The sequence below is a fragment of the Maudiozyma barnettii genome (genome assembly GCF_903064755.1).
Source record: "Maudiozyma barnettii strain CLIB 1767 genome assembly, contig: KABA2_05, whole genome shotgun sequence".
Lineage (NCBI taxonomy): Eukaryota > Fungi > Ascomycota > Saccharomycetes > Saccharomycetales > Saccharomycetaceae > Maudiozyma > Maudiozyma barnettii.
In genome coordinates, this window is record NW_024545242.1 from 604,655 (window position 1) to 618,459 (window position 13,805).

At 32.6% G+C, this 13,805-nt stretch overlaps 7 protein-coding genes across 7 annotated transcripts; 3 read left to right on the forward strand and 4 right to left on the reverse strand.

The window, feature by feature from the left end:
• Positions 1–688: 688 nt before the first annotated feature.
• Positions 689–4,918, forward strand: MMS1 (Mms1p; the record flags this gene model as incomplete). Its single annotated transcript, XM_041550908.1, has 1 exon — positions 689–4,918. The coding sequence occupies one exon, from the start codon at positions 689–691 to the stop codon at positions 4,916–4,918; it is 4,230 nt and encodes a 1,409-aa protein (XP_041406842.1).
• A 689-nt stretch (positions 4,919–5,607) lies between these two features.
• On the reverse strand, positions 5,608–6,330 carry CAB5 (putative dephospho-CoA kinase; the record flags this gene model as incomplete). Its single annotated transcript, XM_041550909.1, has 1 exon — positions 5,608–6,330. The coding sequence occupies one exon, from the start codon at positions 6,328–6,330 to the stop codon at positions 5,608–5,610; it is 723 nt and encodes a 240-aa protein (XP_041406843.1).
• A 373-nt stretch (positions 6,331–6,703) lies between these two features.
• On the forward strand, positions 6,704–7,843 carry CBS2 (Cbs2p; the record flags this gene model as incomplete). Its single annotated transcript, XM_041550910.1, has 1 exon — positions 6,704–7,843. The coding sequence occupies one exon, from the start codon at positions 6,704–6,706 to the stop codon at positions 7,841–7,843; it is 1,140 nt and encodes a 379-aa protein (XP_041406844.1).
• Positions 7,844–7,968: 125 nt separating this feature from the next.
• RKM2 (protein-lysine N-methyltransferase) lies at positions 7,969–9,339 on the reverse strand (the record flags this gene model as incomplete). Its single annotated transcript, XM_041550911.1, has 1 exon — positions 7,969–9,339. The coding sequence occupies one exon, from the start codon at positions 9,337–9,339 to the stop codon at positions 7,969–7,971; it is 1,371 nt and encodes a 456-aa protein (XP_041406845.1).
• Positions 9,340–9,692: 353 nt separating this feature from the next.
• On the reverse strand, positions 9,693–11,459 carry VPS64 (Vps64p; the record flags this gene model as incomplete). Its single annotated transcript, XM_041550912.1, has 1 exon — positions 9,693–11,459. One exon carries the CDS (start codon positions 11,457–11,459, stop codon positions 9,693–9,695), a length of 1,767 nt encoding a protein of 588 aa, XP_041406846.1.
• A 419-nt stretch (positions 11,460–11,878) lies between these two features.
• On the forward strand, positions 11,879–12,358 carry SPC19 (Spc19p; the record flags this gene model as incomplete). Its single annotated transcript, XM_041550913.1, has 1 exon — positions 11,879–12,358. One exon carries the CDS (start codon positions 11,879–11,881, stop codon positions 12,356–12,358), a length of 480 nt encoding a protein of 159 aa, XP_041406847.1.
• A 104-nt stretch (positions 12,359–12,462) lies between these two features.
• On the reverse strand, positions 12,463–13,518 carry RAV2 (Rav2p; the record flags this gene model as incomplete). Its single annotated transcript, XM_041550914.1, has 1 exon — positions 12,463–13,518. The coding sequence occupies one exon, from the start codon at positions 13,516–13,518 to the stop codon at positions 12,463–12,465; it is 1,056 nt and encodes a 351-aa protein (XP_041406848.1).
• Positions 13,519–13,805: the final 287 nt, after the last annotated feature.

A 13,805-nucleotide genomic window follows, 5' to 3' on the forward strand; every position in this document is an offset into this window, starting at 1 on the left:
GGTTTTATAGAGGTAGTTTATGTAGTCTTTGACAATTTGCATATATTCTCCATTTTTTTTACCTTTTACTTTATTAAGATTAAATAATATCTACCATTCAAATTATCCTATTAAGATTTAAAGCAGACTGATTATAATGTTATATCGATAAATGTCATATGCAGCCAGATTTCGAGAGCTTCTAAAAGTTCAATCAATAAAAGAGTGAAAATAACGAAAAGCAAGAAAAAATAAAACTAGGTTGTGAGATAATGAAAACAGGATTTAATTTAGAAATGTAGTTATATATATACAGAGGGAGAGAACGACTTAAGAAATTGTGACGTCTAACTAATAATGACTTCTTATAACGATCAAACACTTAACATATTATACACTTTCCTGTTCCGATCTCTCTTCGGCTTTCACTTTCAATCTTTAAAAAATCCGTTTAAAGCGCTAAAAGAATTCGAGTGGATTCATAAGAGAGATTGATAAAGAAGATCGAGATCGATACATTGGGATGAACGAATAAGAATATAGTTTGTTACTACTTATACATACATATTCTAGGCGGAAGCTGGATACGAGTTGCATTAATATTGCGTATTACACGCGTCAATTTAACAGAGACTGGCGATTTTTTATTTTTGGGTATTTTAGATTTAAGAATAGTCATTCTACAAAAAATATTAGAATATAAATATCAATGTCTGGTAACGGAAGAAACCAGATCAATTACCATATCACCTCTACAAGGGAGACCAATTTAGAGACCCCCGAATCGAGTAGAGCTTATGAATCCTATGATGAAATAAGTGATAATAGTAGTGACGACAATAGCTCTACTTCCGAACTTGATACTTCTAATTTCAATTATAAAGAAATAGACATGAATGATGAAGATCCATATCATGAAAATGAGATAGAAAAGGAAGTACGTCATGGATTATTTACCCTACGATCACAAACGACAGGATTTAGAGCTAAATACGCATTGCCATTCAAATACCTTCCAAACAACAACTATTTTAATAATTTAATAACACTGATAAACCCCACCAAAAAAAAATATAAACCAACAGAATTACATAGTTATTACAACCTAAGCCCTCATAGTTATTTTAATGCTTATGAAGATGAAAACATGAATGAAACTCCAAATAATACATACGATACACCTACTGATGAGAAAAAGAAAGATGAGCGTAATGAAGAACAAGCAATTGAAAATAAAGAGAAGAATTGTCAATTCATACATACAACTTTGCTAATTAGTTATGACTCCTTTCGTTTTATTGGAAATCCCACAACTACTAAGTTGCGCGAAGGAATTAGTGATGCCATTGTGGTCAATGTTAACAATGACGAACTGGATGACCTTCTCTTAGTTGTCCAACCTAATGGGATGTTATTGTCAATTCTACCAACAAAAAATACAGGAAATTCAGAAACAGATTACAGTTTAGAAATGTCGACTGTGTTGCAATATTGGGATCTAGGGAATCGGGGTAGTTGGAAGATTATTGCCGAACAAAGCTCACGTGAAGATTTGAATTTCATCGTGACAGATACGCTTTCTGGCAATATAAAATTCTTCGAATTCAAATATAGATATGAATTTACAATGATAAATAACCTATGCTTAGATGACTACATCATACACTCTTGTGAGTTTTTTGTCAGTCAAGTAAAATCATATTCAGCTAACAACATCCAACAATATGCTACCGTGGAAAATATAAATAAAAACCAAAATAATGATCCTGTTATGCTATTTGTTGCAACAACATATGCCGAAAGAATTGTTCATCTCTGCATAGAATGGAGTAATTCAGATCCTTACCACAAGAGAGTACATCAGCTAACATACCATAGAAATAATCATAACTACAACTCAATCCCATTACATCATAACAGAGTCCTGACTAGCCAAAAGGATGGCCTAGCCATTATATCAGCTAATCAAATCATGTCAGGTGAAACTTCTTTTATTACTACACGTCTACCAAATAATATGAAAGGAATAGTGTCTTGGTTTTCGTGTAATATTCTACTAAAAAAACTGCAATCTCTGAATTCCTCACAATTTGATAAATATGATGATTGCATAGTTGCATCATCTACAACGGGTACAATATTTGCCTGTTTAATAAGTAATACAGATATAGACCTGCATCCACTTACAAGGTTTAAAGGTGTTACCTTTATTTCTCCTTTTTATTCACCCTCTTCTGAAAATGAAAACCTTCGCTACAACATGAGGGTTATGAGTTTCAACAGAATGGTTAATATTAGAATTGATCTGATGAATACAATAAACTCTAACTCAGTTCTAGCATATCAAAATGTTTTATCGAGAAAGACAGAGGATATTAGTTCTGATAACAATACAAAAATTGCTATCATAAAAAATAATATATGGTTATTTTCCGATTCATCCATATCCCAAATGACTAACATAATTGATGATCGTGGCCCATTGCCTTATTTGAAAGTATCAGAGGTAGTGGAGAATCTTAGGATATTTAATACCTACAATAACATACAAACCTTTAAACTCGATGCACTGGCTTCATGGAGAACATTTTTGGATATAGAATTCCCAAATGATAGCTTACTCATTGCTGGTACTGATGGAGAACAGATAATGGATCTTTATCTATTGCAACAATTTTATGATACTCAAAATGAGGAGGCCAATTTTGAAATCACTAATTTGAAGGGTATATTGAAAAATAATTTTAATACAACTTCAACACCGTTATTTTGCGAACCATACAAACAATTTTTAATCTATGGCGATAAAGAACGTGTGTCTGTTCTATGTGTGGAAACAGGGGTCATTAAAACATACACTGCGGAATTCAGAATTGACGGGATAACATTTTCGCTTGGGGTTATAACCATTTGGAACTATGAATCTGATAAAATCATCTACTTTTATTGTCATAATATAATAGAATGGTTTCTTGATGTCACTGGGAACATTAATTTTGAAAGTATGACAGGAGATGTTTGTTGTACTTTTAACTTGAAAGAAGAATATAAAGTACTGTTTATTGATAAATTAAATTATAAAAACTCTAATCGATTTAAAATATTTTTTGCAGGGGACTCATCGCTTTCTTCAACATTATATCCCTATAATCCAGATGACAATAGAGAATATAGTATACGCACCCAAGTTAATGATTTTATAGTGTTGGATGGACTACTTGTGTACTCTGCAGAAGGTGCGGTAATCCAGTGTTTAATGCTCCAGGATGAGGAATATAAGAACATACCTTTGCCATTGCTACCAACTGGCCCACAAGATATACAAATTCGGAAATTTACGCGAAGTTCGATTTTAGCTTTTACTGCTAATCGAGTGTTTGTTATTAATTTCAGAGACATGAATAATTATAATTTGCATGATCCGTTCCTATTTGAACTCAAAATACCGTACGAGGGGAAAGAAAATTTAATTCTAGATATTTCTGTCCAATCAGATGATGATTGGACACATGATCCCATCAAATGTACATTATATATTCTATTTACCAACGGACTAAAGATTTTCAAACCGAGCTATTACAGTTGGACATATACGAATTGTCTCCTAAAATACACAAGGAGTAATAACAAGTCGTTTGTCTATCTTCAAAAGTTGAATAGACTTGCAGTTATCAATTACGACTATAATGATTGGTACTGTATTAAATTAGAGAATGGGAAAGTTCTAAGCTTAGACAATTCCGTTTTTGAAAAAGATCATAAATTAATTAATGTCGTTGATGTTAGCAAGCATTCTAAAAATAAACAATGTGACACTTTACTTTTTGTTTTCGAGACTTTGATTAAGATTATTGAAATTTCTTCGAAGAATGCAAAGGTTATTACAAAATGTTTACAAACTAAAACCCTTGGAAGCAAACTCAGTAAAGAGGTCTGTGTTACACCAGACATGATCTATATATTGCGGAATAATGTAGTAGAAAACGATTACGATAGATCTTATAATGATTACCCAACTGAAAATGATATGGACTGCATGTTTCATATTAACCTCGAAGGTATCGATCAAAAAATTGTGATTGAAAACGAAGTTAAATTTTATGGTAAAGGTGAAATAGGGATGTTCCAATTTTTTAGTAATAAATATGCAGTTATGACAGATTCCTGTAATAAGCACTTATTACAGGATCTTAATGTGAATAAAGATGGTATATTTGATCCGGTATCATTTTCTGCAACAGATATACCTACTGATTCTAAAGTCGTGAAAATAGTACCAATCACCGAATATCTCTGTGTTGTTGCTATTCAGTTAGAAGAGAGAGTTCAATATTCATCTAAATTAATATTTTTGGGGTACCACGATAGAAACTTTAATGCTACAAAAACTGAGACGGAAAAAAACCATTATTCTGAAGCATCACATAGTATCGATAACGCCGCATCACATGCCATCTCCTACGTCAAAAATGTGTTAGATCGTACTGATAACAGTTACTATAATGAATCCTTAATACAACTGCCCAGAGATCAGAGTCTACCTGACTATATAGATGATAATCAGGATATCACAATGCCAATATCTGGTGAGACAATAGATTCCAATCATTATTTAACCAAAAATTACAAGTTGTCATTTGAGGATCCCATTTATCACTGTGGACATAATGGTTACACTAGAGTTATTAATATCCAGGGTACAATCCAAGATATAACATATAGTCCTGAACAGAAAACACTGGCGGTCCTTTGTGGGGATCAAACTGTATTACAATTCAAGATGGGGGGTACATATTGCGCTGAGTTAATGTACCCGTTAAGGATGGAAGCTGCTCGTGGACACGATGCTGCATATGTTCCTCAACGATCTAAGAGACCTAAAGAAAACCACGGGAGGATTTTGAGAGATATTGACATATTTGGCAGAATTTGGGATTGAAATTTATATTATCTTTTTCATAAAAAGGGATTTTTCAATAGTAATTTTAATTGATAAATATATATTCATGAGCAGCTGACTAGATATACATAACGGTGCTACTATTTCGATTTTAAAACACTGTATAGGTAACAAGTCAATACAAATTTTCTATTATATTTTATGCATGGCGTCTTCATACTTTGTAACAATTTCCCTTTGACTTATCTGTCTCTGATAAGATAAACAAACAATCAGGAAATTTATTACCATAAGTCAGTTACTTATCATAATACGGATATAATTGGTTAAGTATAGGCACAGAATATTAAACGCTATAAATATATCAATATATATATATATATATAAATAAACCTTGTACTTATTATTTATTCATTAATTTAGTGGCTTACGACTCCCTAAATAAAGTTGAGAATCTTTATATCTGCTTTTTCAAATCTTTGTGGAGGTGAGATTTTCTTCTGTCATGATAAGACAGAAGAAAGGTTTCCATAGTCATCAAAAATATAACTCTTACAGGCTGATATTGAATATATTTGAACATCAATATATTCGACAATCAGAACCATCTTTGTGAATAACACTAAATATTTTAAAACTTGGTTCTGCATATATTTTTATGATATCATACGCTTGAAAGATATGACATTTTTCTTAAATTAATTTTAATTGTCATTAAAATTCTTGTTTTAACTTATTTTCTTTATATATCTTGGTTTCCCATGTATATATTTGGCTGCCACTATAGCGCTTGCACTTACTACTCCAAAAGGTGGGAAATATTCTAACATTGCCCTCAAAGCTGTTGGCTTAATCTTCTTCATCAAGGTATCAATCTCTTGATACAAATAAACGACCGATTTATCATTTTCTAAAACGTAATCGCTAACCTCAACTCTTTGCTCCATAGGCATCTGGGATTTAATTCTATTCCTTGCATCTTCTATACTTAATGTAATATCCCTTACTTGTAATCTTTCCAATTGTGTTTCGTTTTCACAGACTACACTAATTGTCACTCCACAAAATGAATCTAATCCACCTTCAAACAACAATGGAACATCTAATACACACATACTATAACCACGTATATAATATCCTAATACTTCTCTTAACATAGCGTATCTAATGGCTGGGTGTGTCAAATCATTAAGAACCTTTAAATCTTCAGGATGACTGAAAACATATTTACCCAACATTTGTCTATTTAAATGACCATCGTCCATCAAAAGTTCGGAGATTTTACCCTTAAAGTGATTTACAATACCTTGATAGACTTTAGTACCAGGTTCAACCACATCTCTCGATATCTTATCAGCATCAACAATTGGAATCTTGTATTTATCCTTGAATCTTCTTGAGACAGTACTCTTACCACAGGCAATACCACCTGTCAAACCAATAATAAGCATTACGTTCTGAAATACACGATGCCCAAATAATGTGTTATTCAGCTAATGGAGAGTATATCAACTCATGTAATATATCCAATATATCCAATAGTCTTTTAAAATATTCTAAATTTTGGCTTTCCCTTCTTTTTTTGTGTTTAGACGTTCTTCTTCTATTTGTATGGCATTATTAAGATTAGCTTCATCGAAAATTGAAATTCCATAAAGGATGCCCGAACAAGAACTGTTCAAATCGACGAGGTTTGGATACAGATAAAAATGATCGAGGTTTCACTAAAGGTAGTGAGAAAGTGGTTACAACAGAAGAACAAGAATAGTTCTTAGTCTGCTTATTATTTCCCAAAGAATAGGGAACATAGAATAGAATTACACAATGACTACAGTCCCAAGAGTGTATGTCTTAGGAAATTCCTTATTATCTAATTATTTTGCTTATGAAATCGCACAGCTGAAAGCACAACAGAGTATACCGAATATTGTACTACTACTTAACGACCAAAAGAAATTAAATAGATTTCTCGATGGAAGCTCGAAATTGACAAAGGGAGGAACAACTGAGGAATCGATTCAGTTCATGGCAGCATGTTCCCCGCCAACATTTGCAAGTGGGAAACCTGCTATAATGGAGAACCTTATACTAGCAGACAATAGTAAAAAGAACATATCGCATTTGATAACCAAGTACCACAATTCTTTGGATGAGACCTCTAATGTTCTGTTATTGAATCCACCCGTAGGGTCGATAGAGTACCTTTATGATAAGATAATGACTAGAGATAAATACCCCAGACCACACATGCTTCTTGGTATGACGAAACAGGGTGACTCCACCGTAAGTTTAATAAATAACAAGAGGACAAATTATATTCCATATTCAGAATTTGAAGTATCGCCTATATTAAGTGACAGAAAGTTGAGTGTCTTGTTATGTTCAGTACCGGAATCATATAATACCTTTGATTTGTCTCTGGAGACCACCCAGGTAAAAGATCTTTATAAAAATAAATTGGTTAACTTATTGCAAGATACACAGAATATATCTGTCCAAATATTAAGTTACTCGGAGTTAATGATAATCCGTTTTGAGAATTTAATTGTAAATAGTTGCATTGAATCTTTGGCTGTTTTGTTCGATTGTAAATATATTCATGAATTATTAAATGCACCAAGATCAGAATCAATTTTGAGGTCATTAATACAAGAACAAGTGAAGATTATTTCAATGGGATACCCCTTTCTAACGGAATTGCCTCATTATGATATTGCATTTGATAATGGACGATTATACGATATAATCGCAAATAAATTAGAACAGGGGAAAAGAACAAAGAGCGTTTTAAATATTCAACAGAAAGCCCTTAACCAAACAGATATAAAGCAACTGACGGGATATTTTGTAAGGCTTGCATATAAATGTAAAACGGATTGCCGATGGAATATGACAATCAGCTGGTTGATAGAGTGTAAAGTAGAGTTACAGAAAGCAAGAGCTTTAGATTACCATTATCTGTAGATAGAAAAAAACAACGACATAGAATCCTAATTTACCCAACCTTCTTTTCATCTAATGTATCAATGATACCAAAGAGAATTCAACTCTTAGCTACTAACGAAACAATTTTATAAATCACAAATTCATTATTTATTCTTTATGCAAGTCAACAAATCAACATAGCCCTTATATATATTTAACAGATTATAGAAGCAAGGATCAGTCTCGACATATATGTCCAGCATAATCAGAGAATCCATCTTTTGCTGAAATTCCATGAGTAGATTATTCAATATATCTAATGTAATATCCTTGATTTTATTTAAGAAATAATCTTCCGATATATAACCTAAGATGAGTTTACCAACTCTCTTATAATCTTTGGTTATAAATAAACTTAATGCGACAATAGCCCTATAATTAAACCCATCAAGATTAATTGTGTATTCACCCCAGTAATCATTAGTTTTCAAATAATCTGTCACATCGGTATCCGTACTAATGAAATCTTTAAGAATAAAAGATACATCAAGGTAATTCCAATTATTTTCTGGTAATGTGAACCCATATTCATTCAACAGAAAATCATTAGAATGAGGTCCATAGTTGAAAAGTATTTGTTCATTAGGCGTTTCATAAGTGTATGGTCCACCTCTTATAACAAACTGTCCAGCACCAGTTATGTTTGCATGTGTATACTCTATTTTAGGATAACAGAAACTATCTATTTCGGTTGAATGGTTGATAAAATCAACATATGGTACCAATGTGAGTTTGCTTGCTACATCGTCCTTCTTCAACTGTATTTCGGCGTAAAGGCAACGAGAGTTGATGATAAAATAGATATGTAAATAATCTTCATAAATTTCATCTATATTATATTGTATATCAAATAATCTTAACCATTGTTCAATAATTGGTTTCATAATTATCCAATCATGGGATATAAGGCTGGTAAGCCTCTTACAATGATTTTCCGAATCACTAGTCAAGTATGACAAAAGTGTTTTATATTTCGAGAGGTTTGAATTTTGCCATATTGCAGGTATAGATTTTAGATCGTTTATTTTTGGCCACACATTAAAAAATGGTGTCCAATACGAATCGATGGTATCATTGCTCCATTTTGGTAAAAGTTTCCATTCTGCTATAATATATAAAGATAATAACTGGAATGAGCTCAATTCTAATAAAGATTCAGTTGTGAAAATATCATATGCTTTTACTCGAGGATCATCATCTGTATATAATGTTTCATTTTGTTCATCATCGCTATAAATTACAGAAGGAACGTCTATATTCCTGTTGAACATTGATATGTGGTATAATACAGAATTAAAATTTATCTGGTGGGTACTGGGTACTGATATCACGATTTCATTTCTTCTAATTTTCCCATCTAATAAAACAATACCTTTACCTGCCTTCTCTATATTCCTAACGGCTACTTTTTCATTAAGATAAAAATCCTTTGATTGTTGTAACCACGAAACTAGTTCATCGATTTCCTCATGCATCCTATAAAGTTCCAATGGATGTTATACTAACGGTTATATAAACGTCAATGCCTGTATCAATGAAAATTGTATACTACGTTTCTGTTTTGTCAATCTGTGTATTGAAGTGGGTATATGACTTCATAATCGTGTCTATGATTTTTTTTTTCAGGGAATTTGAAGAAGAGTTTTATCTCTCGAAGACGTCTAACTATCGAGAATTGGAACTACATGATTACAAAGGAAGGAAAATCATTATAAATTGTTTTTCATTGCTTAAATGTTCTTTTTATATATCATTATGAAGGAGAAATTTAATGCCTTGTACACTTTTTTTTATTCGATGTTTATATACAATGGTATTAAAATTCTAGTTATTTGTAAGAATATTTTAGAATTAATGCTATAAATCCAACGGAAACGGCGGTAATGGTTAATAACGTAGCACCTTTCAAACTTTTTCCAGCATTCGCTTTATGTTCGTCTAAATACTGTCTGTTTTTGTCTATCTTAGATGGTTTATCATCATCAATACCCTCTTCTGCAAGAGCTGTGCTATCTGCTATATTAATTTTGGAAACTTTTTTCTGGGTCGTATTTGAAGCTTGTAATTTCGTATTCTTATATTTTTCAACCTCTAACCTTGTCTTGAGATCATCTACTTGCATTTCAAGTCCCTGTATCGTAGCGTTATCATTTTTTCCTTTTTCATTACAAATATCCTTAAACTCATTGGCATCGTTTTTGGTTTTTTCAATTTGTGCCTTTGTATCCTTAATTAAAGTCTCATGTTTTTCAGTAAACTGCTGTTTTAATGAGTTTTGTAATTTTACTAATTGCTTATCATTCATTTCCATCATGAGTTTATTGACGTATTCTAAATTTGTTGTATAATTAACCAAGAAATTTTCAATAGATTTCAATTTGAGGAATTCTTGTTTCTCTAATGCAATTTCTGTGGCCAGTGATTTTATTATATTTATCAGGTTGGGACTCGTTCCAATTGAATTATTAATAAATATACCACTCAAAATTTCTGTTTCCGGTCCTAATACTGCATCCTCGATATCTAAGTTATTAACATCCCCAAACATTGCTGCCTCAAATGCTGCTCTTTGAGCTGTGGAAGCTGTAACTGCCAAATAGGGATCGTCGTTACCTCTATGCAAGTTATATCTATTCGAGTTAATTGCTGTCGTTGTCGGTTGCGATTGTTGTTGTTTGGAGAATGATTGGGATTGTAATTGTGCATGTCCCTGGATGGTCTTCGCAACACCTAAAGGCATAGAACTGCTCAAATCTGTTTTATTATTTCCAGTTTCCGAGAATGTATTTGGCAATTCAGTAATACCATCTATAAGTGGTATGACCGATATTTCTTCAACAAATGCACTGATCTTTCTATGTTCAAATTTTGTATCTATATCTGTCCCTAGATCAATAACATCACCTACTTTCAATTCCACATACTCTTGATCTATTCTATTCCCATTAACAAACGTACCATTACTCGACTTCAAATCCTTGATGTATATTTTACCTGTTTTACTATCACAACTCAAAGACGCATGATTTCTCGATAGGACTCTTGAATCGAAATTTCCATTATCTGATTTGACCATTGAGCTGGCGTCACGTTTGCTATTACTTCCACAATTATTACCATTTGGGCCAGATCCCCCATTCCCATTTCCACTACTATTTGAACTTACTACGGGTCTTCCAAGTTTTAATGCATCAGGCTTGAAAGGGATCACTAAATATTTTGTTTCAAAAGTACCATTTAATGACCTTAGAATAAGAATATGTGTATATCGGTTTCGTGATGTGAATGTCGGTGGTGGTACTACCTGCCTCTCTAAAGGTGCATTTATAGTTGATTGCATCATATCTGGACCTGGAGGACTGGTTGGTAGAATAGGTATTACTGAACCACCAATTTTTGTATTCGGACTGTTTGCATTTACTGGTTTCATTGTCATTGGATTGATGGCTAGATCAAACTGATCAAAGGATGGCTGTGACCTAGACCCACTACTTCTAGAGTTAGATCTTGCTCTGCCAGTTGACATCCTACTGTTTTGTTTCATCTTAGGGGATGCGTGAGATTGTAGTCTCTTTCCCTTATCAACTTCGGCCATGCTTTTTTCTATGTATATATAAACAATGTCTGATCTATTTTTATCTTTTTGTCACAAATTAAAATATAATGAAAAAAGGATCAGCACTTAATTAACCACTTTAATTGTAGTCCTTGATCTATATTTTCATTAACTCTTTGAACCTTTACTCGTTGGTCCCCTGTCTGTGTTTTATCCTTCACAGTCCAAAAAAATGTTTCAGTTGCTTTGTCGTAATTCCTGTTCGCCTTGGGCAGCCTAACCACGCCCAATAATTAACAAGTTATTTGTTTGTTTGTTTGTTTTGATGTGTATCGACAAGGGTAAGACATGTTGAAGTAAACATGAACAGGTGATGACGTTGTATTTGTTGATGGTAGTATAATAAATCTATGATACTCCATTACAGGCAAGCGACACATACATATACAAAGTGAACAATGAGTGAAGCATTAGAAGAATCGCTATGGCATTTACAAGAAATAAACGAACTGTTAGAGTCATCCGTACATCAGCTGCAAGAGGATAGCAAACAGAATGATGATCTGACAAATACAATGCTACAGTTTAAACAAGTATATGAACTTGTACCTGAGTTTGATATAGAGCGGGCTAGGATTGATTTAAATGAAGAAGTAGAACCAATAATACATGCTTTAGGAGATAAATTGAAAGAGACACTCAATCGTAGAGCCATTGATTTAAACACACTCAAACAGAAATATGAACTGAATAAACTTAAACTTAATAATAACTACAACAATCAATCAGTTGGTAATGATGACAGCATAGAAAATGATAGTGAATCAGGTGGGGTTGTCGTCATGGGGTCCACGACAAATGAGGAATTGGAAGAATTGAAGCAACTAAGAGTAAAGAAAGATGAATTACAGAAGAGACTTCAAGAATTGAAAAATTAAAATTTTCAAGTATGCATATGGGAATATAAATATATATATATATATGTGTGTGTGTAATAATACTTTGTTTATGTATTGGTGTACCAAAGGACGTCAATAATTATTTAGTGATGAATCTTCAAATTTTCATAATGATTGTCTATGGAATGTTTTAAACCGTTTAGTTTAGAACTCACACATATAAGTATGGGATCACTTGTAGATGCTATGATCTTCGAGGACTCTGTCACGGCACACCCATCGAATGTCGATCCTCTTCTTAAATAATCTTGGGCATCAGAAAGTGTGGTTGTTGTATCGGGTTTAAATGTACTGCTAATAAAGTTATTCAAGAAATTAGAATCATCAACGGTTAGTCCATTCTCTTCGAGGATAAGCTTAACATTTTTCGTTCTTGCTGTCATTAATTCATCCTTTATCTTATCTATAAAAGATTTACCTGTCTTGGGATCCATTGTACACCAAGGTTTCTTTGTCACTTTATTTAAATTTCTAAAATCAATGCATAATTCATTCTTTACCAATATGAGATCCAACGCTATGAGGTTTGTAGAGTTATCGCATGTTTCCTTGTAGTTTTCAAATATTTGTTTCATGGGTTCGTTATTGTTTTCTGGGTACGTTAGTTTACTTGGTGGTGCCTGCAGAAGATTTATTGAATCATCTAAAATTGTCACAACATCTTTATAAATTTTAACAAATTGATGTACATCTGTCATAGTTTCTAAATCATCAAGTAAAGTAATGATTTTATGCAAATTATCTGCTATTGAACCAAATTGTGTTAATAAATATTTGAAATTTGGTCTCATCTCCAAAGCCACTACTTTCCCATTCTGGTAATCTGGGAACCTGACCATCACTCTAAAGCCAGTAATGTATTCTTGTTTTCTAGATACAACACCTTTAACCCATGGTACATCTGAATTCCCTTCTTTTACACCATTGGAAACTGGCATTTTGTAGACTTGATCATTTTCTAACATTTGAAGACAGAGACTGACATTATCACTAATATTAGGGAGCTCAGGTTTGATAATTTCATCGATTAGCCAAAGGGTTTCTGCATCAATTTCTTCATGTTCATTAGCTGAGTGCCTACCATTCTCATTGACAGAACTGTCACCAAACGTGCTATTTAGAAAAAGATCAGTAGACATTACAGAAAATAGTTGGTATTCAATGTTCGATAGTAACCTATATAGATAAAAATAACGTTCTTCTCTAGTGAATACCTTTCCTCTTCTCTCTTTTTTGACAAATAATGTTATTATACCAGTAGATAACATAATCATCGTGAAAAAAATATTAGTGGAAAAAAAGAACGACTCCATCATTACTTAAAGGGAAAGTTGCAAAGGGACGGACTAACAAAGGGGATTATAGAAGACAAGCATAGTTTATTAGATAGCAAAAGTGCTTAATTAGAATAGTCGAAAGAATAAAT